This window comes from Aquila chrysaetos, chromosome 1 (genome assembly GCF_900496995.4).
Source record: "Aquila chrysaetos chrysaetos chromosome 1, bAquChr1.4, whole genome shotgun sequence".
NCBI lineage: Eukaryota > Metazoa > Chordata > Aves > Accipitriformes > Accipitridae > Aquila > Aquila chrysaetos.
Window position 1 is genome coordinate 74018464 of NC_044004.1, and position 27411 is coordinate 74045874.

Genomic DNA, 27411 nt, shown 5'->3' on the forward strand with positions numbered 1-27411 from the left:
AAAATAAATGTCATTGTTATTTGAAATAAAACTTCCAGGCCTAGAACAAAACAGAACAGAACTATCATTGTGGTGTCACCAGATACAATCATCATTGTAATGCACATACTGCATCAGAACTCTGTTCTGATTAGACCATCAGTGCTACAAAACTCAAATTTTTAACTGAAGTGATAGAGATAAAATTAGTACCGCTAGATTACAGTTTAGTACTAAAGAATGTTTCTCAGAGGTAAATGATGGAAGACCAGTTAGGGAAAGACGAGTTGTTGGGTCATAGCTAAGTGAAATTTCACATTGGTCTTTAGAGTATGACCAGATGATTGATATCTGACATTTTAGCCTACACAAACTAAGCTGATTGTCTCAGGACAGGTTTTTTAGGAATGGCTGTCACATACCAGAATTGGTATCCAAATTTAGAAGCTTTCAGTAAAGCAAATCTAAAGAGTGAAGTGGTAACAAGACCTCTGTGAAGGACTGAAATACCTGGACAGCTAATTAAGAAGGGAGAACTGAGCTGTCTGGGCTGAGAATGATCTGTAGCAAAGATCTTCGCATGCCAGGACTGCCAGTGTAGCACCTTTCAGAACGACTAAATGCTTTATAAAAATAAATACCATTCAGGGAGATTCTTTTTTTTACCCCTGATCTGCTGTCCTAAAAGACTTTTGTTGCTTTAAAAAGAGTCAGTGTTGCAATGTTAATGTCTTTGGCTTATTTGGATGAGATAAACATCATAAACTCTTGAAGTCAAGGAGATTACAGTCTCTAATAAAATACAGAAGGCTGCTAAATAGAATAAAAAGACATATTAGATCAAAGTATTACTCAAGGGCTGTACAACTGGCTCAGATTCCAGAAGGAATTATGAAGGTCTTTTTGAGATCTATCACACTCTTCCATGCCACCCAACCATAGTCAAAAGGTGACTAAAGAAAGAGGCAAGATTTTGGAACAAGACAGAAGGCACAGAGGAGCACTGACTAAAGTCAATACTGTGTAGGCTGAAAGATGATCAGACCGAAGGCAAAAAGTTTTGTCTTCTTCCTTCCAAACCCTTAATGTTAACTATGTAAATAGTTACTTCGAAATAATACACGTACTGTTTATTCACAAGATACTGCTCAACCATAAAAAGAAGCTCCTAGGACAGTTCTCTCGACTTAATTTTCGTCTTAAAAAATGTTAGCCTGGCAATGTCAATGTTTAAACCATCTATCCAAGAAAACTTTGAAAATAATCCAGCATCAGAAAACAAAATTGAGCAACTGCCCCACCAATATCAGCTGTTACTTTTGTTGTTGACAATCATGTCACACTAAAAACAATCAAGGTTTTGTCTTTTTTTAAAAGCATTGAACAATGCCTTCTTCAGTGGTGCCTGAATCCAAGAGAAGCCATTTTTCCCCACTGCTCCTCAAATTGTGTCTGTATTATTCCTACTATGAATAGCAGAAAGAGCTAATTTTTATTCCCACAAAGGGAACACTTTCATACAGCTTTTTGAATAGTACTTACTCAAATATGGTGGTTTGTAAGGCGCTCGTGTATTAGACAGCAGTCCATCCAACTCCTTCCTCTCCAGAGTGTTGTGAAGGGCCTTCTCTTTGCCGAAGGTGGAGAAGGACCGTTCTGCCCCCGGCTGGGCTTCTGGTGTTTCAAACACTTCAGTGTCTGGAACGGAGTCCATGCCAGGTACATGCAGATTGCTGCGGTAATCTGCAGCTTGGCGTCCATCAGATGGAACAAAGGAAGGCATCCAGCACCGATCTGAGTGGCCCAGTGCTTTACATTCCTCTGTGCAATTGGAGAAGAGATCCATGCCTGCAAGCATGAGAGAAAAAGAAACTACAGATATAAGCTTCAGCATCATGAACAGCTGCTGACAGATAAGAAAGATTATGCCGAGAAAAGAGAGAAGTGGAAATAGAAATGTCGTAAGAACTTCTTCCACCACCTTCATCTCCTCAACAACAACAAAATATCTGATTGTCCAGTCTTCAGAAGTCAAAGACACCATTTAATAAGGGCAACTAAATGCCGGAATGGCACACACACACACACAAATATCACAAGAAGAAGGGTATTGGTTGTTCTATCTCAGAAAATCACTTGCAGATCTCACTGTTTAGAACCCATTCAAATAAGGTTCAATTCCACTTGTAGGTTGATGTCTGTGGTTCACCAGTTGAAAATGCTTGTTTAGGAACATGAAGGAATTGTTTCTACATATATCTATCTCTGACCAAAGAAATGAAATGTCCTGATTGAGGAATCACAGATTTCATTTATGAAAATGAAATATTAATGAGTCCTATAAAGGAACTATCTGCGCATACATCAGTATACCGATAGAGCCTATTGATATTAAAAGCAGATCTTACAAAGTAGGAAACCAGCTTTCAAGTGATCAGGATGGCTTATTAATCAATTGTTACATCATTCCTTCAGAGATAGTTTTCATTGCTACTGCAGCAGTCCTCACTTTCATCAAGTTATCCAAGTAATGGGCCAGAATCCTATAATAAATAACTGTAATTAGCAGTACAAAGGTAGCCGTAGTCCAATGTGACATAGCTCTGGATACTATTGACAAAATTGTTAATGCTTTCCCTATATAAGCAGACACTTGTCCCTGCCAACACGGAACTGTTTGCTTACAAATCCTTTAATGCTATTAAGATTTCAAATGACAAGCTATGCTTTTATTGACTACCTTCAGATCGGCCTTCCAAAAGAATATCTCCTGACTGTGAGTCACTAAGTTGTTGGATTATACTTGTTTTGAGAGGAATGGTGTATGAAATCATAGGCATAGAGTAAAATAAATACCAGCGTCTCCAAGTTGATGTTCAACTTTGTACAGAAAAGCAAAACAGTAAAGAAATATCTTTCTCTTGTATTTATAAGGAGAACTGAGTGTCTTAGAATAGGTGTATGTCAAAACTGAACTAAATCTGTTATAAACATTGCATTTACAAGCATTGCATTAGAATTACAAAAAATGACACTACTTGCAAGAGAAATAGGAAAAAAATTTTGAACAGCTGTAATAAGATTCATGTAATATAGCTCATTCACCAGCCAACATTGTAAAGCACTGGATTAGCTTGATCTCCAATGTGAGGATTAGTATTAAGAATTCTACCACTGTTTTGAACCATAATTTGACTTACATTAGTAATATTTATGCAATATCTTACACTACAAAAAACAATCTCTTCAGCAAGCAAGAATCTTTCTGAGCTATCAACAAGTGCTTGAGTACTAAAGGCAGTCACTTAGACAAAAATGTGAAGAAAGAAAAAAAGCTTTTTATCTCAGATTAATCTCACTTTATAATGACTTTTTAATTTTAAATTGAGTAATATACAAAGCTAGGTCCAGTTTCGATTAGAACCTTGCATTGATAATTGGCATGCAGAAGTCTGAAAATAAATTACTGATCAGTGAACTGTTAAAGAATGCAAATGTGAACTGCAGATATGATTAAGGAATCAGACGAAGATCATCAGGCAAGGCGTACAAATTGCATAGTTCTAAATTCCATAGTGGTAGTAGCTATCAAAGACTGAAAAGAAAGATTTAGATGCAGGCTTCCCAGAAAGAAATTAATATATAACCATGTCTATAAAACTGTGCGCGTGTGTGTATCTTATGTATTGAAATGTCTGCACAAAAATCTCTCTTATGCAAGAAAAGACATATTTTATGAACCTAACTTTTTGCCATTCAGAAGATTTAAGTGGCAATTAACACAAAATGGTTATTTCAATTTTCAGACTTCCTAGCGAAGTTACATGTAAACAACAAATAGCCCTACTTGTAATAGGAAAATTATTACAGTTACATTTTGCTAACAGTGTATCAGTGACCATATTCATTCAACATTTCCTGAAAGACAGCAGGAGAAAGAAAAACTTATGGATAAATATTCAATTATATTCTTTAGTCAGTGGGGAGGGAGATATTATGATAATATCGGTTTTAAGATATATTTTCAAAGATAGACCCTTTTTTTTCCCTTCATGGATTTTTATTTCCCCTGGAAAATTACCCTCCATTTTACTATTTTGTTTTCACATCAGCTACTAAACTGCAAAATGTCTCTATCCAAATATTATTTTTTTAGTTCCCTTTTGAATACTGCTTGTCTACTGCAGTGCACTGAATAGTATTATATAACAGCTTATTATAAAAGAGATGTTATAGACACTATAAATCAGGATTTTGAATAAACAAAGTAATGAATGTAGGGGGTGTAAAAATGTAAGCTTGTATGACAAACTTCCCCCCCGTGAAGATGAGAACTTGTAAAAGAAAAAAAAATAATAATTTTATATACATATACATCTGAATTTTAATATACACTGCTGGAATGTAAATGCTTGTTTAGGATGGGAACAAAATGTTCAGAGAGGCCTGGGTTGGGTATTGTTCCTACTTGAATCAGTCACAACATTCCCTAAGAGTTTAATGGGTACAGAACCAAGACCTTGGTTTCAGTATTTTGACAGAAAATAAATTCAAATTAGCAGTCTGATTTTGAAATCCCTGGGCACCTATGTATATTTACACTGACTATGATATGAATGCTGGCTATTCTTCTTCCAACTTTTTCCTGTGAGTCATGGTATAGAATTCTCTGTTTCTAATTGAAAAACACTAAAAATGGCATGGAGCGGGGGGGGGGGGGGGGCAGCGAGGCTATTTGCTATTTTCCAGGAAGGAAGGATATATCGTGGCAAACGAAGTAAGACATTCACCACAGAACTCCTTCATACATCAAGAATCATGTTCTTGATTTATAACAAAAAGAAACGTTCAGCAGTATAACACTTCCATCTCATCTCCCTCATAAATCTGGTTATATATATGGTCCTTCAGAACTAAACTATCCATCATAATTGCAAATCCACATTAAAGAAAAATGCTTTATATTTTTCATTTAGTTATCGTATTAGACCTTGCATGCAGGTAAACTGAGATTTTAAAGGTGACTCCAAATTATGAATTTCAACTGTCCTTCGTGGATACAAATAGATAGTATAGTGCACTGAAAGTGCTGAAAAATGATAAGCATTGCACTATTCCAAATACAGCGTACATATAAAAGCTCATGGCAAAGGCCACTAGTTCATTCCTATTTGTTCAAGTCATATTACTAGATAGGCTAGTGGGCAACATGAGCTCTCACACAACCTTAACTTTGCAGATTTTGAAGGAAAACAAGCCTGTGCCCTCCCTCAAAGGAAACCAAAAACTAGGAAAGGAGATAAATATCAAGTTTGGTATCTGCATCTGCATTTTCTGAACTCTGGTGCTTTGAATCAGATACTTGGTAGTGTTACATTTCTGAAGCATATTCCCAATTTGCTTCCTTTTCATATTTCAAAAGGAGAAAACCAAAATTTCTATGTGCATGAATTCTAATTGGTTTGAAAGACAGTTTAGATCAAAGCAAAAATTAGGCCTAAAACCATTTTTAAAGAATGTATTCTTTCTTAATTTAATTAAGGGAGAAGAGCCATACACCAAGCCTTTAGAGCAATGAGTGAACACATTCATATGTATTACTGACTAAATGATGTAATAAAAAGCAAAAATACAAATTAAATGTTGACAAAGTATTTTTGTAATATTGCTACTGAGAGGGTTTTTTTCACCAACACGTGTAATTTTTTCATAACTTTAGCTTTTACTTGGAATTAAATGGCATTTTCCATTTTTTTAGTGGTAGTTTTTCTTAAAAAAAGCCAGTTAGATACGAGATAGGCGTGACGTAGGGAACCAGGCCTCCTTTTCAGAGCTCCGTTACCAGAACAACTATCCTTCTGGTTAGATTATCCTTGAGCAAGTTACTCATTTCCCTATGATTCATGTTTTGTGTCGGTAAATAAGAATAATGATGTTAACCTCTTTTGTAGAAGACTTTATCTACTGAAGAATTGGCCTTTATGAAACAGAGTTACTATCATTCTTTCTTGCTAAGTAATTGGTGTGCTGCCTTGGATAAAACCGACTTCATCTGCATGAGAACATGAATAAAGACTCAAACATCTTCAATATTCAGCTCTTCCAAATCTCAACTTCAAAGCCCTATCTGGACCACTGAGATGTGAACATTATTAAGCATGCAGCCCAAGGAAAGAAGAGCAAAAAAGAAAAAGAAACTGCCCTCAGCTTGAGTCAAAGCACTTTTCTAAGCCATTTTCATGTTCACTCTCACTTTATCCGAGATAGACTCTTAGCCCAAGTGATCTTCAAAACAGGATTTAGCTGTCACTCTGCATAGGCTCAGAAGGAATACTGGTTTTCTCTGTCCCTTTATCACTAAAATTCTTCTTCTGACTTCTCAATTTTTTCTCCTTATGAACACTGAAATATCATAGCTCTTCTGCAATAATGCATACTAACCCTCTCAGGGTTTACCTAATCTGTACTGAAAAGGTGTGAGGCAATGGTTCACCCTGTGCCTTTGTATTAGACCCCTATCAATTCCTTTCATAAAGTCCAGTAGTGGAAGCCTAATTTTAGATCTCAGCCGGTCACCAATGCATACTGTCCAGCACTGCACAGAGGAGATTATCAAAAAAGCTGATGCATTTTATAGTATATACATGACAGTACATTTACTTAGCTTCACATCTTGGATATTCCTTCCTGAAGTGCATCTGAGAGATCATGCCAATTCAGTGAAAAAGGTGTAACAAAGGTAATATTGTGAAGAACTCTGCGTGTTCAGCTTGAGAAAGCTGAGTAGCTAGTGAGCAACCATATCAAGTAAGTTGATGGCATGAGTCCAAATCTTACAGGACAGGTGTCTAATCATACAATTTAAACATACACACACGCAGAGTATTAATTGGCACCCAAGTCGGCAATTTCACAAGGGAGGCCAAGAATTTAATCAACCATGGGAAATAAACTAACCTCATGCTTAGAAATTACTCCTACAGAACATGATTGAAATACAGTGTGTTAATAATAGGTAGTAGTGTTGCATTAGTTGCGTTTGTTCTACAACAAATAGTAGCTTTTGTCTCAACAATTTTCAGACAAAGAAGAGCACAAGTAATTAGAACACGCATTGGGGTTTGAGAAACCCCTCCCCTGTTTGCCAAAAACTGCTCGCGCTTCTTCACCATTGGAAAGTCATTTTCCAAAAAGCCCAGATTCCTATCCCAGTCAATGAAATGACTACTCAGTCCGTGAAAATTAGGCTCTTGAGTATCCCACTACTTGCCATTCCCTGCTAAATGCAGGTGACAGTACTTCTGTACTTCATGGATGTTAAGGTAGGTAAGAATGTGGATAATTACGAGGCATTCAGGTGGTATTTTAACGGGAACAGTATGAATCCCTTACATATATTCTGGCACATTTGAAACCATGATTAAATCACTATTAAGAAAATACATTTTGTGAGGTGAACTAGAACCTTATTTCAAAACATAATAAAACATTTTATGATATATAGAACAGCTTAGTTCAGAATTTTCACCAAATAATTGTGCAGGATAAATCTATGACACAGTGACAGATTTTCATCCTGCATGTTTTCCTTCCCAGTTAATAATTGACCGTGACTTTTGACAGTCAGCTTGGCTAGCAATGGACTACTACAGCATAGCTACTTGTGTGCCACAGGACTGCGCACTGGTGACAGTAATGGAAGTCATGTACAGAACAGTAAAAAGATGTTTTGCGAGCACAACATGCTGCTGACTAAAACTGTTAGGGAGCGAGTTTTAGTTGACAATGTGAATTATCTCCTAAATATTTTTGGATGCAAATAAAATGCTTTTGAAAACAAATATGATGCTGCATAGTATCAGGTAACATCTTGAAAATAAACCACCCCAAACTTTCTGCCATGTTATCAACCGGTGTGTTCTCCTTCAATAATTTAGAAAGAATTGATTATAGAGCACCAGAACGACTGAAAAACTGAGAAGGCATTCCCTCAGGTATTTCCTCTAGCCATTCAAGAGCAAACAAGATTTATGCTCCTTTATTTGTTGTTCCCATAAAATTCATCACCAAAAGCTAATAGCAAGAGTGAAGTTTTTATATCAAAATATCTTGTCATCGCTGAGGTCAAGGGGCACGTTCTTTGCATCACGACAGCAGGATTCAGCCCAAAACTTACAGGAAAACTATATTATCCATATGTAGAAGATTAAAGCAGTTCCTACAGAGACTTGTATTGAAATATCTATTTGGAACTAGCATTTAAAAAATTGTGCATGCAGATTGTTCTCCAATCACAGCACCAATATATTAAATTGGAAGCTGTGTGTATTTGAGGTTTCAGTTCAAACTGTTAATTGTGAGTAGACCAAACCTAACTGTCAGCTTTCATTACTTCATATGTAATCACCATTGAAGATACAGAAGTTCATAAACCACATCAGATTCTTAGACGATTTGAAATTATTTTGAAAGTATAGAATAGATTTTTTCCCCCTAGTTTGATAAAATAGAAATGTTGAAAATGAAGAATTTACCCAGCTAAGGACTAATGCCAAGTTTGACAGTAGTTCCAGTGTTCGTATCTGAGATAGACTACTTTTAAAATGGAGAGAAAGAATAAAGAGCAGAGGCACAACAATAACAGCGCTGAATGCATCTAAAAGAAAATAGCTTTCAGTTGATGTGCAACTATATGATTATATTCCCACCATCAGTCAAATCCAGCCCCTTCTGCAGATGTTTATTCTTTTCTCTCCTGTTTGGTTATTATGGTTCATTATGTTGAGGGACTAAGCTGATTGAAATGTTCATTGAGATGACTGCTGCAGTAAAATGCGTAAAAGAAAAAAAAATGGAATGCAGGGAGGGCAGGAGGAGATGGAGCTTTTTATAACTCTGGAGCACTGATCGCTGCATCAGAAACAGTGCGAAAGAAAGGGTGGGGGGAGGCTAAATACATGGCTTTTTAAAACAACAATAAATCATACGCCATATATAGGCCAAAAATGAAAGAGGCTCTGTGTTCAGATGTAAACTTCTGGCAAGACCTGGTTTGTTGTCAGGTTCCCAGACACAAAATAGACACTCTGTTCACTTAGCATGAAGCCCTGCAAGAAGCAGGGAGCTCCGGAGACTCTTGGCTCTTCTCGAATCTCATTAGGTCTGCATATTAATGACTTGCAGCAATATAAAGGGGCCCTGTAGCAGCCTCCTCTTCCCCTGGTGCCTGGGTTTCCCATCGTTAAGGGCACAGTGACTATAGCAGCAAGAAAATAGAGGATGTTAACAGAGCACGCGGGTGAGGCAGCAGTGCTATGACAGTACTGAGTCCCTTGCCCTGGTATCTTCTAAGACGGGGGTCAGGGGGGAAAAAAATGGTCGACTGGAGAGACTCTGGCAGTATTTTGTGTGACACACTTGTAGCAAATCCTTATACATGATAGAGCGCAGAGGAAACAAGGGGAAAGAAATCACTGTATTGAATCAAGACATACCAGACCTTTGGAGACTGTGGTAGGGAAGAAAGCACGAGCATTTGTGGCTAAAATGCAGTGCGAGGGTGAGAATGAATTCTAATGCACAGGCTCTAAACAAATGTCCCTTTCAGAAGAAAACTGACAGTATGAGAGCAAAGACAGCAAGCCATACGCATGCGAATAACACTGCAATGTATGTATTTTCTAGGTGATTCAAATCATAGCCTTTTAAAGCATTTCTTTCCTTTGTCGGGACTGAAAGAAATGTACTTAAGAATACCTTAGCCTTATTAACATGGAGATCACTTATACTATATGGTGCCTCAATTTGAATTAAAGAACAATCCTCAAAAAATGCAAAGGTATTACACATTCAGAGCACCCAATGTGTCTCCACTGATCCCCAGCAAAAATCCTCACAGTCTGGCTGTCATTCAATCACTGGGTTCATTCTTTCCCTTGGGAACTCCCCCTGCACTTCACACTGCCATGCCAGCTGAAGTGCCTACTAAACAAAATTGCCTAATGCTTTGAAATTCTGCAAATCTGCCATTGAAAAAAATGCACTATAAAATGTACCAACAACTTTGTGCTAATGTGCAGGAAGTTTGCTACAGCAAACGATGCAGAATAACATACCAACCCCCCTCAACCAAATGAATAAAACAAACTCTGCCTCGTGACTGGAAGGGGTTCAAAATTGTCTCCTTGCCCAGGTAACTGTGGTAGCAAACTGACTTAAACCCAGCCTCCCATGCAACATGCTCACATTATTTATGCCACTCTTGTATTATATTCCTATAAGTAACTGTTATTTCTAGTCTCCCTACTTAAAGATCTACTATTTCCATTCTCTTATCAGACTTACCAGAGGATTGACCTCGATTAGTGGCATCATGATCACTGTCTCCTTGCTCACTGTCTCCATGACCACTGTCCTTAGAGCTTACTATGTCTGCTTCCTGGAATGCAGAACTAGACACAGAAACATCTTTACATTAGAATAAACATGAAAGAGGAACTCATAAAACATTCTTCTGCCATCACATGGCCAAACGCGGTGCTGCATTCACCCACTCCTGCCTGCTGCACTGCTTCTGCAGAGGTGCTCTGTCCCCCATAAACAAAACTGGCATTTTCAGACCTTGGCAGTCTAGCTGAAATGGACAGTAAGCATTATTACTCCACCTGGTTTTCATGTAATTGGTATAAATAATTTGGTAGCATTTACTTAAGCTGGATAGCTAAATTTTGACTCAGAGAGACCAACGTTTTCTGGAAGACCCTACAGAAGCATTCATAAGTATTGAAAGCACGTTTTAGACTAATACAAAACGAGATTTTGTTCTCTTTTCAGTTGGTTTTGAAACCAGTTCAGAAAAGCCGTGATTCAAACTCCATTAGTCGACAGTGTTTTATTTAATACACCTATATACATTCAATTTTCCATTGCTTTACTACTGTTTTACATCTGCAGTAAACCCATTTCTGTACCCCATTCAGACTTGCTAAAGCATTCATTAGGAAAAACAAGGCTAAGGAGCTCATACCTGTTTACTCGTCGGGGTCTGTCAACTAGATAACTGAGCTCAGCACGCTGATGTTTTGTCTAGGAAAAAGAAAATATTGGGAAATATTTTAACTCTTGGTATTTTTGTAACCAGCATCAGAAAACATACCAGAGCAGCTCACCATATTCACTATAAATGGTAATGTTTAGCTGCAAGCAGGCCTACACAATCTGTTTCTAGGATGTAAGGGAAAAAAACCCACAGCTCTTATTCGCACAGATGGGAAGGCATGAGGGATTTTTTCCTGAGTTTTTTGGGATGAGATTCTGACACGTTTTCTCACAGTGCACACTGTCAAGCATCACAAGGACTCCCACAAAAACCAACAGAACTATTTTTAGAGTTGTGTACTACTTAGTCTGAGAAAAAACTTATTGTAATTTAGTTTTCAGCCCGTTTTTAATTCCAGTGTATAAAAATAGGGGGAAACAGTACAGTTACTGCACCCTAAGGAAGCAAATACTTGGAGATAGCCTCGAGTCCTTAAAGAGGCAACAGAAGACAGAGTTCTATAGATATTTTGAGGAAAGGTCGATCTCACAAGCCAGTATCAGAAATTCTACTGCAAAACTTAACGCTTTAGAAAATATCATTCAAACCACTTTTGCCAGACTGGACAGTATTCAGGTTTCAGTATTGAAGTTAAGAGAGAACGTGTTGTTTTCATTAGTGCACAGGCAGTGAGGTGCTGAGAGCATGTATGAGCTAACCCAGTAGGAAATGATTAACAGGGGAGTATTAGAGCATGGCATACGCTTTGAGAGAAATTCTCTACACACTAGATAACACAATATAGGCGACATGTTTAACAGGAGGGGACGTTAAGTGTCTGCATATAATTTCATGGAAACTCCTTCTCGGTGCTTTCCTTTGCGAACTCAGCTTTGGGTTATAAAGAGCTGTTCAGACAGAATAAAGAGAAGTCAATTAATAAACCCTAATTCGCCAATTAATTAAAGTTCCTGCTAACTGTAGAGATCGTCACCCTCCCGGGGAGGGGGGGGGGGAGGTGTCCCCCAAAGCCTTACTTGCACATGCAAATGTTTCGGGAAGACAAAAAAAAGGCCCCGTTTTCAAACGTTTCTTCAGAAAACCCTGTGATGACGCCTCACGTCATTTCATTCCTGTCAGCTGCAGCGACTCTGCGAAAAGCAGCACCCCCCTCCCCTCACCCCCACAGGCCGTTCCCTCAGCCCCCCCCCCCCCCCCCCCCCAGCCCCAAACCTCCCCAGGCGATGGGCCGGCGGCTGAGGAGGATCTCTGCGCCCCGATGCTGCCCGGCCGGGGCCAGCTTGGTTCGCAGGCACCGGGAGGGGGGGGAAGCGAGGGGACACACACACACACACACACACGTCCCACGCTTGGCTGCAAGTTTCCGAGCCCGGGTGGGTGAGAGGGAGCCAGCGGCTGGGCCGAGGCGGGAGGGCGGGCCGCCCCGCGCTCACCTCTCCCTCGCCTGCCGCTGAAGCCTCCCCCAGGCGTTAGAGGGCGAGGAGTGGGGGAGAGGCGGCGGACGGATGAATTAAAGGGGAAAATGAGGGGCGATGGGGAAAGCAAAGTACCTTCCCCGCCGGGAGAGGAGGGGCGGGGGAGCTCCGGGACACGACGGGATAAGCCAAAGCGGGGCAGCGGCGGGACGCGGCCGCCCAACGGCCGGGCGCGCGGAGCTGGGGCGGCCGGTGTGTGTGTGGGGGTGTGTGGGGGGGTGTGTGGGTGCCGCGGGCGGGCGGGCCGGCCTTACCTCGCTGGACAAAATGCTGCCGTTGGAGATGATGTCGGGCTGCTGGTCGGCGTAGCCGGTGACGATGGCCCCGCAGGGGTTGTGCTCGGCGTCGGTGCTGCGGGAGGGGCTGCAGGGCTTGAGGAACATCAGGTCGGTCTTGGCGGACTCCGGGGTGAGGCAGACCTGGTAGCAGTAGTTCTGGTTGTGGTGGTGGGAGCCGAAGGTGCCCGACTCCTCCACCGGCACCTGCGCCGGGTTGCTGGGCACGTTGGAGCTCTGCACCAGCATGATGTCCGACTTGCTGAGCTTCTTCTTGCGGGCCCGCGCCTGGCGGCTGCAGCAGGGGCAGCAGCAGCAGCAGCCCAGGCAGCAGTCGCTGGCCAGGCAGGTGTAGATGTTGAGCTTCTTCTCCTTCTGGCAGCGCACGGCCAGGACGATCATGGCCAGCAGGAAGATGAAGGAGACGGAGCCCAGGGCGATGATGAGGATGAGGGTGAGGTCGAGCGAGGTGTCCCCCCCGGAGCGGCTGGGGCGATGCTCGCCGGAGCCGCCGGAGCCGCCGGCGCCGCCGCCGCCGCCGCCCCCCGCGCCCGCCCCCGCGCCCAGGCCGCCGCCGCCGCCGCCGGGACGCTCGGCCGCGCCGTCCACCAGCACCACCTGGATGGCGGCGGTGGAGGAGAGCGGCGGCTGCCCGTGGTCGCGCACCTCGATGACCAGCTCGTAGGGGCGCTGGGGGTCGCGCTTGGCCGGCACCCGGCGCGCCGTCCGCAGCTCCCCGGTGCGCCAGTCCATGCGGAAGAGGCTGGCCTCGTTGCCCCGCACGATGCTGTAGGTGAGGCGGGCGTTCTCCCCGTCGTCGGCGTCCACCGCCGCCACCCGGCTCACCAGGTAGCCCGGCTCGGCGCCGCGGGGCAGCGCCTCCCGCGCCGGGGTGCCGTTGCGGCCGGGCAGGGGGCTGACGATGGCGGGGGCGTTGTCGTTCTGGTCCACCACGACGATGTTGACGGTGGCGTTGCCGGCCAGCGGCTGCGGCTCCTCGCCGGCGTCGCGGGCCTCCACCTGGAAGCTGAACTCCTTGAGCTGCTCGTAGTCGAAGGAGCGGAGGGCGTAGAGGAAGCCGTTCTCGGAGTTGATGGAGACGTAGGTGAAGACGGACATGCCCTGGATCTGGCTCTCCAGGATGGAGTAGGCGAGCTGGGCGTTGGCGCCCTGGTCCCGGTCGGTGGCGCTGACGGCGTAGATGTAGGCGCCGGGCACGTTGTTCTCGCTCACGTAGACCTGGTAGACGGGCTGGCTGAAGCGCGGCGCGTTGTCGTTCACGTCGCTCACCCGCACCTGGATGGACTTGCTGGTGCTGAGCGGCGGCTCGCCGCGGTCCCGGGCCACCACGGTGAGGGTGTAGGCGTCGCCGCCCGGCTGCTCGCGGTCCAGCGGCCCCTCGGTGACGATGGTGTAGTAGTTCTTGAAGGAGCTCTTGAGGCGGAAGGGCGCGTCGCCCTGCAGCAGCTCGCACTGCACCTGCCCGTTCTCCTCCGAGTCGCGGTCCGAGACGCTGAAGAGGGCCACCACGGTGCCCGGCGCCGCCGCCTCGCTCACCGCCTCCTTGACGGTGGAGAAGCTGATCTCGGGCGCGTTGTCGTTGGCGTCCAGCACCCGCACCAGCACCTTGCAGTGCGCCGGCACGGCGTTGGGCCCCAGGTCCTTGGCTTGCACGTACACCTGGTACACGCTGCTCTCCTCGTAGTCGAGCTCGCCGCTCACCTCCAGCCGCCCGGTGCGCGGCGCGATGCCGAAGAGCTCCCGGGCGCGGGCCGAGATGTGGCTGCTGAAGGAGTAGATCACCTCGCCGTTCTGGCCCTCGTCGGGGTCGGTGGCGTTGAGCTGCAGCACCAGGGTGCCCGGCGGCGAGTTCTCCGGCAGCGACACGGTGTAGACGGGCTGCTCGAAGGCGGGCACGTTGTCGTTGGAGTCCAGCACCCTGATGGTGAGCAGGGCGGTGCCGGTGCGCTGCTGGGGCTGCCCGCCGTCCACCGCGGTCAGCACGTAGCGGTGCACCGCTTGCTGCTCCCGGTCCAGGGGCTTGTCCAGCACCAGCTCGGCGAAGCGGTTGCCGTCCCCCTGCGTCTGCACGTCGAGGGAGAAGTAGCTGTTGGGGGTGATCTCGTAGGTGCGCAGCGAGTTGGTGCCCACGTCGGGGTCGAAGGCGCTCTCCAGGGGGAAGCGGGTGCCCGGCGTGGCGCTCTCCGAGATCTACACGGTGAGGTCGGGCTCCGGGAAGGAGGGCGGGTTGTCGTTGATGTCCAGCACCTCGATCTCCACCCGGAACAGCTCCAGGGGGTTCTCCAGGAAGACCTCCAGGTGCAGCAGGCAGGAGGGGCTCTGCTTGCAGATCTGCTCCCGGTCGATCTTCTCGTTCACGTAGAGCACCCCGGTTTCCAGGTTGAGCTCCAGGTAAGGGCTGCGGGAGTTGGGCGCCGTCTGGAAGCGGCGAGCCGAAAGTTTTGTAATGTCCAAGCCCAGGTCCTCGGCGATATTCCCCACGAACGTGCCATGCTCCTGCTCTTCCTGCACCGTGTAATGGAGCTGGCAAAGGGCCCCCTCCACCATCCAGAGCAAGGCAAAGAGGAAGAGCACAATCATCTCCAAATGGGGAAAGAGATCCCCCCCTCCCCACCACCACCACCTCTTCCTCCTCTTCCAAAAGCCACCACCACCACCACCACCACCACCTCCTCCTCCTCCGAAAATACACAGTACAGTGTGTGTGTGTGCCTGTGCGTGTCTATCTCTGTGTGTGTGTGTGTGTGTGTGTGTGTGTGCGCGCGCCTGTGTGTGTCCGCGCCTGCGAGCGTGTGGAGAGAGAGGGATCGGGGGAGGAGGAGGAGGAGGAAGGAAAGGGGGGGGGAGGTTGATTTAGGGGGGGGGTGCTAGATATTATTTCTTCTGATTCATGTTAGGATTCTTTTCTCCCCCATCTCCCTCCTTTTTGTTACGAGTATTATTGTTTCACACGCTGCCCAAATGAAGAAGACAGGCGTCCCCACTTCATCTGTGATCTTCGAAATAAATGGCCAACTAATAATAGCTATTAGCTGGATGTAGCTAGAGATACACAGTAGCCCGCTTTTATTTATTCCGAGAGTCTTGGCACTGCACCGCGGCAGCAGCAGTGGCGGCGGAGGCAGCAGCAGCAGCAGCAGCAAATCCCAAGGAGGAAATTTTTATATTTCAAGATTGTCCTCGGTTTGTCTTCCTGGTGGGAGCTGGAGGGGTAGATGCTGCTGGAAAAGCCGGTGGACATGCCCTCTTTAGATGCAAGAAAAAAGGCAGAAAACCGCGAAATTAAAAAAAAAAAAAAAAAAAAATTATAACCCTCAAAAAGATTTCATCTCAAAAAAGGCAGAGAACAGCTTTGCTACCCAAAACTTTCATTCCCTGATTTCTCTGGGATTTCCTCTTTTTTATTTAAAGGTTTTAGATTTTTCTCTCTTCTATTAATAGTCTTTCATTTTCTTCTTTTATTGCTATTATTATGTTCATCATCATCACTCTGCTTTTTATGGATGTGCTGATCAGTTTTTTTTCCTCTCTTGCTGCTTTCGCGTCTAGTCCCTGCCTCTCTCTCTCTCTTTCTTTCTCTCTGTCTCTGCTTGCTGCTGCTGCTGCCGCCGCCGCCGCCGCCGCCGCCGCTCGCCTCCCGTCCCGGCTCCGGCTCCGGTCCCGGCCCCGGCCCCGGCTCCTCAGATCTCTGCCGGCAGTTTCTGAGCCGGCAGCGCTCGGCTTTTCTGTTTTTGCGCAGCGCTCGGCTCCTGCCAACCAATCAGCCGGCAGCAACGCCCCCGGGGGCGGCACCCCATTGGCCGCGGCGCACGTCAAGTATTCTGCGTCAGAGATGGGGGAGCGGGCGAGCGGGCAGGCAGGCAGGCAGGCAGGCAGGCAGGCAGGCAGGCAGGCAGGCAGGCAGGCAGGCAGGCAGGCAGGCAGGCAGGCAGGCAGGCAGAGCGAGGCTAACCCTGCAGCTCCCGAGGCGCTGCCTAACTCCCTGCCTGCCTAACTCCCTGCCTGCCTAACTCCCTGCCTGCCTAACTCCGCGAGCGGCTGTTCCGCCGTCGCTGTGTAGGGAGATCACCGCTCGTCATCAGCCGCGCACACACGGGTAATCGTAAACAACCCTCTCCTTGGAGAGGGAGTTTCCACCAGCTACTGACTTTCCTACCCTAGGCCGGGCGCAGGAACGTTTTTAGAAAAAGCATAAACAAGGGGAAACTTGACATTAGTATTCCCCCCCCCCCCCCCATGGGCTGCCTTAGCTAATTAGTTTGTTTGACGGTGGAGAAAGCGCAACTTTCCATCGTACGCAGATACAGTGTTTCCAGCTCCAGCCAATTCAAAGTATCACGAGCCTGGGCCAGTTTTCCCCGTTTACACTTCGGAATTTCCACTAACGGAACAGGGGACCGTCGGGTACGAGGCGGGGGGGGGGGCCCACGTTTTCTGTCACCGGCTACCGGGGGTGGCGGAGGGGCATCGCTGGGGTGGGGGACAGGCAGAGGAGTCGGCAGAGGCTCACAGCCACCCATTTGTTTATTTTCAAGCGAAACGCTCCGGTACCGGGCGTCGGTGCTCGCCGTACCCGCGCTTCCCACCCTGCCGTCGCCGGATAACGGCGGGGGAGGCTCAGAGGCTGCACCGAGGGCTCGCAGCCGCCGCCGGGACTCGGGGCTTGCGACTCCTCGCAGGCTGGAGGAACCCGCGCCGGGGATCCTTCTGCCTCCCGCAGCAACGGGGCATTTTCCTTCCCCTTTTCCCTCAGACAGTGAGACGGCAGCTCCGTGCTACAGCAAGTCGATTCTACCAATAGTGTCTATAGCACGTCAAGTGCTCGATTAACACGGGTTTGATCGATGCCTTTGGCTGTGAGGCTACGCCGGCACTTGAGGAGGGGGCTTGGGCACCCAGGGGTGAATTTCGAGTCGGGGGTTCGCAGGGCTAAGCCCCGGCTGCCTGAGCGTCCCGGGCTACCCGGGGGCTTTCTACAGCTGAAGACCCACGTCCGTAACTTTACAAAACGAAGAAAGTAAGAGTAAAGAGGATGAAGTATTTGCAGTTCTTGCTTTTTTTCCCCAAAATGTTATTTTATTGTTTCTAAAGAGCAACACAAAGCAGGAACGAGCAGCTTCTGCTCTGACCCCGTCCGTAATCCGTCAGTGAAGCAGCGGCTCCCTTCCGTACATTTCAGTCCGCCGTATGCCCAGATGCGTCTCGCCCTGCGGAAACGCAGGACTTCACATTTCCAAACTTGCGCCTGTACCAAAACCACCTTCGCCCCTGCCCTCCCCCCCTCCCCGGGGACGGACGCGGGTCCCGGAGGCACCGGCCGCGGTGAGCCGAGGCGGGGGGGGGGTCACAGCCGAGCTCACGCCGCCGCGGCCAAGCCGATCTCGGCGTCACGCCGGGGGCCGCACTTCCTCAAAGAGCCCCCGCTCCGGCCCGCGCGAAGCGGGTGACGGCGCACCCGGCCGCGGCCGCCGCCGGCGGGTCGATGCGCGCCGCCTCCCCCCCCGCTCCCGGCCCCGGGCTCCCGCGGGGCACAACCGCGCTGCCCCGCGCCGCCGGCGGTGACGCCTCCGGGCGGCGGACTCGGCGTCCGGCGTGGCGGCGGCCGCTCCGCGCCCGGGGCTGCCGGTCCGCCGCCCCCTCCCCGCCGCCCCGATTCCGCGCAGGCGGCGGAGCCCCCCGGGAGCCCGCGGCGGCCCCCGCCCCGCCCCGCCGCTCCCCGCCCCCTCGGCAGCGGCCGCAATCGCGGGCGGCGGGCGCCCCCCAGCGGCGGCAGCGGCGCACCGCGCCCCGGCGGCGGCCCCGCCTCCGCTCGGCGGGGGAGAGCGGGGCTGTCGGCCCCGCGGTGGCACCCCCGGGCTCCCCGCCCCGAGCCCCCTTCGCCCGCCTCCCCTCACACACACACGCACACCCCCCCACACACACACATACACCCCTTTCGCCGCCCCGCCGGCGGGTCCAGTGCGCCGGCCGCGGCTCTCCCGTTACCGCGCTCGCCTCCGCAAGCGGCTGTGGCGGCTATGAAGTCCGGTCGAGCAGCGCTCGCCGCGGGAGGGGGGAGAGGCGGGAAAGCAGCTACCGTGTGTGTGTGGGGGGGAGCCGGCGGGCAGGGAAATGCCCCCCACCCAAACAGCGTCTTGTCCTCCCCGCCCGCCTCTCCGCGCTCCGAGCAGCTCTAAGTAGAGCCGGCGGGTCGATTTCGGCGGGTGTTTTCCAATAAAACGGATTTCGTCAGAAAATCCCTGGCTGCCGCCGGCTGCGGATGGGGACTGGGGAGCTCGCTGCCTTTCCCTCGCATGCGGGAGGGCGGCCGTTCACTCTTGCCGTGCGCCGCCACCAACTTCAAACGCTAGAGTTTGTGCCCGCAAGGGGCCGGTGCGTTCACCCGCCGTTAGGGAAACGGCCGCTCCCCGCGATTTAACGTGACCCGAAGCGGCCCGTCTCTAAACCCTCCCCGCCGCCGGAGCCCCGGGAACGGCGACACCTTTGAGGGAAGCGGGCAGCCCGGGGGCGCGACAGGCGAAACCCGGCGGGGGGGGGGGGACCTCGGAGGCGGAGGGGCCGCCGCCCGCCCGCCCTCCCGGGGCCGTGACCGTGACCGTGACCGTGACCGTGACCGAACTCGCCCCCGGGGGCCGGAGGTAAGGGGGGGAGGCGGGGGTCCACGAAGGCGGCGTCGGGGCGCGCCCCACGCGCGCTGGAGGCGCGACACCCACCCACCCACGCAGCCCTTTAGTATAGGCGGCCTGATGCGGGGGCGGGGGGGGCAATAACCACGCGGGAATATACATACATCTCTATCTATCTCTATATTTATATACGTGTACCGGCGCGGGGGGGGGGGGGGGGGGGCGGCCCGGCGGGGGCCGCAGCTCAGCGGTGCGATCCTTCCCCCCCCCCTCCCGCCCCCGCGTTTCCAAGCGCCCCCGGGTCTCCATTTTGTGAGATTTCGGCCGGAGGCAGCGGTGGGCTCCTCCGCAGGCTCCGCGTTGTGTTAAAGCCCGAGCAGTGAATTAAAAGCGCCGATGATCTGAGGCAGCCCTCTAATGCGAAATGACAAATTGCACTTAGGCAATACACGAACGAGAAAATGATTTATGGATTTTCGCGACGGTCTGAGCAAATGAAGGCGACATGAATTATACACCCTAATGTGCAGTATATCATTTTCTAATAACGCTGTTTTAGTTCTAATGCTGTACGCTGCTCTCTTCGATAGGGGGTATTGATTAAATAAAAAGTCCGAGGACGGTCTTTAAACTGGACGCATACCTTCTGCAGGCACCAGCTGAGGTTTACATATTTACCTCTTGCTAAAGCAGAGGGCTATCACCGGATCCCTGACACCGTGGCGTTTAGTTTTTCCATCTGTCATCATTTAATTTGGCAGTTACTTCGCCAAATGAAGACTAATCTTTCGTATCGCTGCATTTCGCTCCATGCTGCAATTTAGAAATGTAAATAGATGACATCAGGTTTGTAAATCTACCACGCTGACAGGGATAGCACCTGGGTAAGTCAAACCTTTCCTCCCTGCCAAAATCGTCCCGTGCCTCTTCGGCACCCCAAGTACAAAGGGGCATTTTCTAGCAAGGGGAACATACGATAAATACTCCTTCTGCTCAGCCAGAACTTCCCTAGCATCTCCACTTAGCAAATCTCACAGATTATTTTAAAGGTAAAAACCCTTTGCATTTAACTCACACATGCCGGGAGAGTGAATCAACATGAAAAATGGAGTGCGTGTGCCTAAGAGCTGTCAGACAGGGAGGGGGCTTAGCCCCAGATTCAGCCTGCGTGAGTGCCCCGAGGCCAGGGCTTCCCCTCTCCCGCAAGTTCTTTTGCCCTTCATCACAGAGTAGCAATGAAGTCATAGTGACATAAGCTATGAACATTCCCAATTATTTCAAAGGTTCCTGGTCTAAAATACCACTCGACATTACGGAGGACAAACAAGTCCCGGCCTTTCATGAAACAGTGTAAAACAGAGATGGGGAAGATGGAGGTAAAGCATTAATGCATTCATTTAGGGGGGTTAAGTCAGTGATTATCAGGGAAGAGGTGAGGAAATGTTTCATTTCTCATTACCCAAGTGTAGTATTTCCATTGTTCAGACACAAAAGGAGTCACACAAGTAAGGAAATGCCCAAATGCTGTGTTTTGGATCGAACTATCACCTTCCTAACCTGGACGATCACAGCTTTGGGTGTAGAAAGCTAATCCCCATTGTTTAGTTGAGTCACCAAAATGATCTTCTGGTTCTATTTTAGGTTTCAGCCTTAGTTTTAGGCTGAGGAACATTGTGGCCTCTTTACTGTCTAGATGTTAAAAACACATTGAGAATTGGACTTCCCCCTCCCCACCCCCCAGTCTCCTAGATTGTCATTACTTGGTTTAATTTTAATTATCTAGGTTTAAAAAAAACCCCAACAAAACCCACCCAGGTTCTCCTTCGAGACAATTAATAACAGCGCTTAGTGCAGGAAAGATTACTGGAATCAATGATGTGATTAGGATTGTAAATAAGAAGTAAAAGATGTCACCATTAGAAAAAGCCTGCTTTGCTAACAGGAAGATGTGTATGTTTTACTGATAGGGCCGTAGGATGAAAATCCTGCTTCAAACAGAGGTCGATACAGAACAATTTCAGAAATTAACTAAGAGGCCTGATTAAGGTTATTTGTGTCAGAGGGAAAGGTTCACTGCCACCACTCCCTCAATGGATTTCTCTCTTAATTGCCAATGAGGAGACAAAACAGGAAGGCTAGACCATTTGGCTAATCAATAAAAAAAGCCTGCCTTCATGTTTGCCTGAGGAGCGCTCCTTGGGTCAGATCGATGTAGCAGCCACCAAAGTTCTTGCAGAGGTCACCAGTGATCAAGACAATTTCTGATGGCTTTTAAACAACACTGGAGCCAAGCATCTGCCGCGAGGTTGCAAATGTAAGCAGAACTGGAGATACGATGTTAATCATCATTCTCATGCTTATGGGAGGACTCCTGGTGATAAAAACAACTCATCGTATTTATGACCTTAGACAGCTGTTTTAATAAATGAAGATAAAGTATTACTTCATTACGTGCTCTGTACTGCACTAGTGATCAGATATGATGGAGCCCTTCAGAAGGTGCTGTGAGTCTGAGTAAGAATTGCAGTGGCTGCACCACAGTCCAGAACAGAATTACAGTGTACGCATCCTATAGGAGTTTCTGACGGCCAGCTTCTGCCTCCTTTTCCTTACCCCCAAACATTCATACAGATTCCAGGGAGACCACTCAAGCTGCAAGAGGCTGTTCAGTGTGAAACAGTAGATTGATGCAGTCCATTGCTATTATCCCACCTTCTTCAGCTTTCCAAATCTATCAAAATGTTTATTAAAAAAAAAAAAAAATCCCAGCCTGTTTTAATTCCTTGTGTTTTTAGTTGATCCAAGTCTGCATTGAAATAAATATAAGAAAATTCTATTTTTTCACAGTTAAGCTCTCAACATTTTCTAGCAACCAGGCCTTTTTAAAACGTCCAGATCAGACCAGCCAAGGTCTCGGTCACTTCAAAACAGTCATTTCTGCATGCATGGCTTTACGCTAGCCAACATACGTTGGGCCTGATTCCTGTAGGCTTGCCTCATGTCCCATTATTTTTAATCTATTAGTTAGATGCAAATCTGATAATCTTGAACTCAATGCTCATTGTAGTGCTGCAGATACATTATAAACCAATAAAAATGACTTTGCACAAGGTGATCTGTCAAAAATACATATTCCTTTTAATTGATCTCTTTACTTGCAGACGAGAGAGGACATCTGTATCTAACTTACCTCACAGAAGGTATTTCCTGACAAAATACTTTTCAATAAGGCAAATTACTTATCATCCGACTAGAATTTTCAGAAAGATAGTTTACTCCATAGATAGAAACCTGGTATTCCATCAGCTGGGAAGCAAAACACCATATTTATCAAGGCAGGCATCATCAAGCCACTATTTTCTGTATAAATTTCTTTTTTTTATGATATGGCTCAATCAGCTGCACCCATTTCTTTGAACTTCATCGAAATACAGTTGACCTGTATCCGAATTTAACAAACGCTGCTAAGCTTGAATGATTACTAGAGCAAATGAGGACAAAACTGCAGTGGAAGACTCCAGTTGCTTGAGACTCTGTTAAGCTTCTTATTATACACTCAAAGCCATAGGTAGATGTAGTTACTCATGATAAAGAAAATTGCTCTGTTGATTTTCTTTTCAACAGCAAGTTCAAGCCTTGAACTAAAGCATAGCTTATTTTGAGGTTCAGCTTGAAAGCAGTAGTTAAAAATATAAAACTTTTATTCTTAGCCTTATAATACTGTATGTGTAGTGCTCGGCAGAATAAATACAAAAACCCTAGATTGTTTGCCTAGAAGAATTTGCATTCTTGGGCCTCAGTGTTCCATGTATATGTAATCTCCGTCATAATTCTATCATCTGAGTCATCACACCAACTACACAGCAGATAACAATAGCACCGACTAGGAAGGGAAAGGAGAAAGATGGGAAAAACAATGTTATAATTATGTAGTCACTTAGGAAGAGAGCACACATCTGTATTTTTATACCTATTCTAGGCAGAGCTACTTCCACTACCGATAGTTAAGACTGCAATTTTCTATTTGAGTCTTCACATTATAAGACCCCGTACTCGGGTGCTTGCTTTTTCTCCTCAGATTGCATCTGGCCAGTGTCAGCTTTTCCATAGTGTTACCCACTTCAATCTGAGTATTGAGGAAGTTCCAGTTGGAAAGCAGTTTAGTCATTTATGAGGCAGTAATCAAGGAAAACACATTATTTTGTCCATGCTAAAAAATTTGCAACATTCAATTCAGAAATTTTACCACCTCCACATTTTGGAAGACTGACTTTAGCAGATGGAGGTCTCAAGAGTGCTTTTTGCCATTCTCAGGAAGACACACCAAAGTGATAAGTCCTTGAAAAGCCTCAGCTTACACACTGTTAGAAATTTATAAACTGGTGCTTGAAAAATCTGTACTAGACATCTCCTCTCACAACTCCTGCTTAGTGGCTGGACTGCATGACAGAAACTGTGCAAGTTCATATGTTCCACACAATTGCTGTGGAGGATGAACACCATTTTTCTTAGAATAATTATTTCCATGGTTCTGCAGGCTCCTCTGTAGAGCTAGATATAGATTTGAAGCATGCGTACACTTACCATCCATACACTTACTACTCCCACTGGTGGTGGGGAAGCAGGAGAAAGTAGAAGAAAAGCATACATGTAGAACAACACATAGAATAGCAGAAAAAGGAGGTCACAAGTACTGAAGTTACTATAAAAGTGTGAGTGCAGCAAAACAAATGGTAAGGGAGAAAAATTAAAAAAGCATTTAGACTTAAAAGCAACCAGACCGTAACCACAAAGCTAAATATCCTACCAAACTTTTCAGCAGCTTCCTAAGTTCCTGCAGCCTAACAACAATAAAAAGGCTGTTAGAGTTCCCTCTCCCCTTTTGTCAGCAGGCTTTACATATGCATGTGGAAAAGCTCACAACTGCTAGCTGTTACTTAATTAGGTGGAGTAGGAGTAGTCTGTGCTATAGATCTCAGTGGTCCCCACTCTATTCATTATGCAAGTTGGGGCCTGGTGTTGCTACAATTACAGTTTTTCAATTAAGAAATCAAACCGAAAGATTGTCTCTCTCAACAGAAGTCTGTGCTAAACTCGGGATCCCTGGGGGCTGTGCCGGCCTGGCAGCCCCTGCCTCACGCAGCTGCAAGGTTGCTCTGATCAGCAGGATCTTGCAGCTATGGGGGACAGCGATGATAGGCCTCGCCCAGCAAAACTTTGGAAAAATTATTAACAAAGTATACAAGTTGCATAATCAGACTTAAGAAATGTTTGATTTCAAAGTTACTTAATGATGGTGCTTCTACTGAGCCTGTACGTTGTGGTGATCTGTTACTAAAAGATCCTTCTCGGCAGCCCAGCAGTCCTGCAGTTTGTTCGTTGGAACGAGGGACTCAAACAGTACCAGATTTTTATTCCGGGACAAGATCTTTTCCAAGCAAGCTTTTGTTGTCTGATCAGCGTGCACAATGAGCAGTGCTGCTGATATTGAATCAGAGCTGGACTTCAGCTTCTATTATAGTATACAATGCATAAGGAAGGAAAAGAAAGATCTTGTAGTCAAATATGTTGAATACCATATGCTATTGTGTGTTAACATATGTAACATATGCCCCCGTTCCTTGGTTTTAACAAGAGCTGTACCAGTACTGCTGAATGTATTTTGACATGAATGGAAGCACTTGGGTATCAGGAGAAGAGCTCCGGAGGTGATTACAATTTTATAGGAAGTGGAGGGTTGGCGCAGTATGTACTAAAGAAGTCTGCAGCCACATGTGACTGTCTCCTAAAATGCCCACAACAAGCTGCTGAATCACACCTGCTTCCTTTAATACTGGTGTTTTCTCATTTTGCAGGCTTTACTATGCAAATCTTTTTGAAGTAACGCATGCATATACAATCACATACATATGCTTATATGCAATTACATGAACCTTGATGTTGAGCTTGGAAAGAAATGACAGTACGGCACGAAGTGTGTGTGGGGGGAGAGGGGAATGCAGCTGCGATCGAGTCCGGCAGGAGCAACGGCCGATACAAAACCGATCCTGCCTCTAGCGAGAGGCAACGTCTTTCAATTCAACGCACTTCCAAGCTCCCGGGAGAGGCTGATCAACTCCGCCACTCAAGACAGCAAAACGTTACCCCCATGACTGGCAGGGTCACCCCGCCGTGGCGGAGCTCAGCGCAGCAGCCGGCTGGCCTCGGTGGCTGCTCTTCCAGGCTGCCAAGTACCAGTGCAGGGCACGGCTGCCGCGGGGAGGGAGAGCATCCTTTCCCCAGCAGCAGCCTTCCTGCACCCCTGCTGCGCTCGGCGCTCCCAGAGAGCTGCGAGCTGCAGCAGCTGCTGCTTCAGAAGGCTGGTCCGGCAAATCCTGCAGCTGTGGGAGGCAGCAGCTGGATTGCAAAAAAAGCAGCGTAATGCCCGTGCAAAAAGAGGAGCTATGCTGATTAGAAATAAAAGTAGGGATGCAGTGTACCGTTGCGTCGTAATCTGCACTGCTGCGCGGTCACAAGAGGAGTGTCTGTCTCCAGAAGGCAGGGAGCTGACTTGAAGAAGTAATCACTTTAGTGGGGAAAAATATAACACAGGTGCTGTGATAAAACTCTGCGTGAGCAAAGCATGAAAGTAAAGAGATTTGCAGGAGAAGGAGGGAAAAGGAAGACAAGACAGGAAGGACTCAAGTTGTGGGAAGTGTAAAATGGCAGAATGAGTCACATAAATGTGATTTAGGGTAGAGTGGGAAGATGATAGAAATCTTGTAGGAAGGCTTGGATTTTCTTAGCTTTGAAAAGCATTCGAGAGTTTGCTGGCTTTCAGTGATTCTCATAGATTGCCCGGTAATTCGGGGAAACTTGGTGAAAGGGGGTTGTTGCTTCCTGTAAAAGGCAGCGTCAAGAGCAGAGTGGGAATATTTTGGAACAACTTATCGCTATTACTGGTTGTGGCCTACTATTGGCTTTAATTAGGAAAGCCTCTTCGGGAAGAATGTGTTAGAAAGTTGTCTGCCGCTCTCCCATGCTGCTGTAATGTTGGGCAATAGGGATCTGGGGTGCACCTGTGTACCCCAGTTTCCACCATTCTCTAGTTTCTAAGAATCTGGAGGGGACCAGGAAACTAGTTTATAACATTCAATTTGCTGGAAAGAAAGGATATATGCTTTTGACCTTTTACCATATTTTGCTCAGCACAGAAAGGAACAAAAGCACAGTTAGGAAGGAAGAAATAGCCTTTACGGCATTACCAAAGTGCCAATAAATAGCTTCAGAAATGCGGTTCTTATTGCAAGCAAAGATAGAAAAACCAAATAATAGTTGTATACATTGATTTTGCAATGTACCTATAGGCTTACAGGGCAGTATTGAAGAATATTAACTGAAAATCCTTGACCAGAATTCAGAAAATTATAGCATCATCAGAAGTCCTTTACCTACAGAACTGTATATATAAAACTGTAAATTTTATTGCCCCTTTTTAGAATTTTCAGTAGGTAATAAATAACCACCTTGTGTTGTGGTCTCTGTGGGAAGAGGGAGGATAATACCTGATTGGTATTCTAATCTGAGAAATCACAAAAAATGGGGCTAGAAAAAATATATGTATCTAACCGTATTTTTTTCCTGCCAAAATGAGCTTTCTGGGTGATAATTTGGTTCTGAAAATTTCTAGAGGCGATTGCTGTAATAAAACAGTTTCCAGAGCTTATGTGCTTTTAGGGAATGGCAAAAATTGCCATTTGATGTAGTACCAAAGTTAGAAGACCGGATTGTGCTCTTGCTTTGCTAGCGGTGGTGATTTGGAAGAACTGCTTTAGTTTTCCATGCCTCAGTCTTTATATATGTATAATGGGCATAATATTGTTTCTCCCCTATGAAAAAACTGAATTTGGTCCATCAGTAAGAAGGTCCTATACAGGAATTGGATTTCAGTACCCTGTATGAGTCTAATCCGAGAAGGGTTTTCTGTAAGCCTCTCT

General features: G+C 46.8%; 2 protein-coding genes across 2 annotated transcripts in view; one reads left to right on the forward strand and one right to left on the reverse strand.

The window, feature by feature from the left end:
* LOC115344010 (collagen alpha-1(I) chain-like) overlaps positions 1 to 17329 on the reverse strand; it is a 38491-nt gene extending 21162 nt beyond the window's left edge. The window contains exons 1-5 of the mRNA XM_030020726.2: positions 17107 to 17329; positions 12768 to 15521; positions 11006 to 11064; positions 10324 to 10430; positions 1522 to 1827 (exon numbers count right to left, since the gene is read on the reverse strand). Of these exons, the coding sequence (XP_029876586.1) occupies positions 11045 to 11064; positions 12768 to 15521; positions 17107 to 17329 (2997 nt within the window). The 3' untranslated portion in view covers positions 1522 to 1827; positions 10324 to 10430; positions 11006 to 11044. The remainder of the gene's footprint in view (positions 1 to 1521; positions 1828 to 10323; positions 10431 to 11005; positions 11065 to 12767; positions 15522 to 17106) is intronic.
* Positions 17330 to 19258: 1929 nt separating this feature from the next.
* Positions 19259 to 27411, forward strand: part of LOC115342807 — a 147242-nt gene continuing 139089 nt past the window's right edge. Inside the window, exon 1 of the mRNA XM_030017835.2 lies at positions 19259 to 19447. The gene's annotated coding sequence lies outside the window, so the exon portion shown is untranslated. The remainder of the gene's footprint in view (positions 19448 to 27411) is intronic.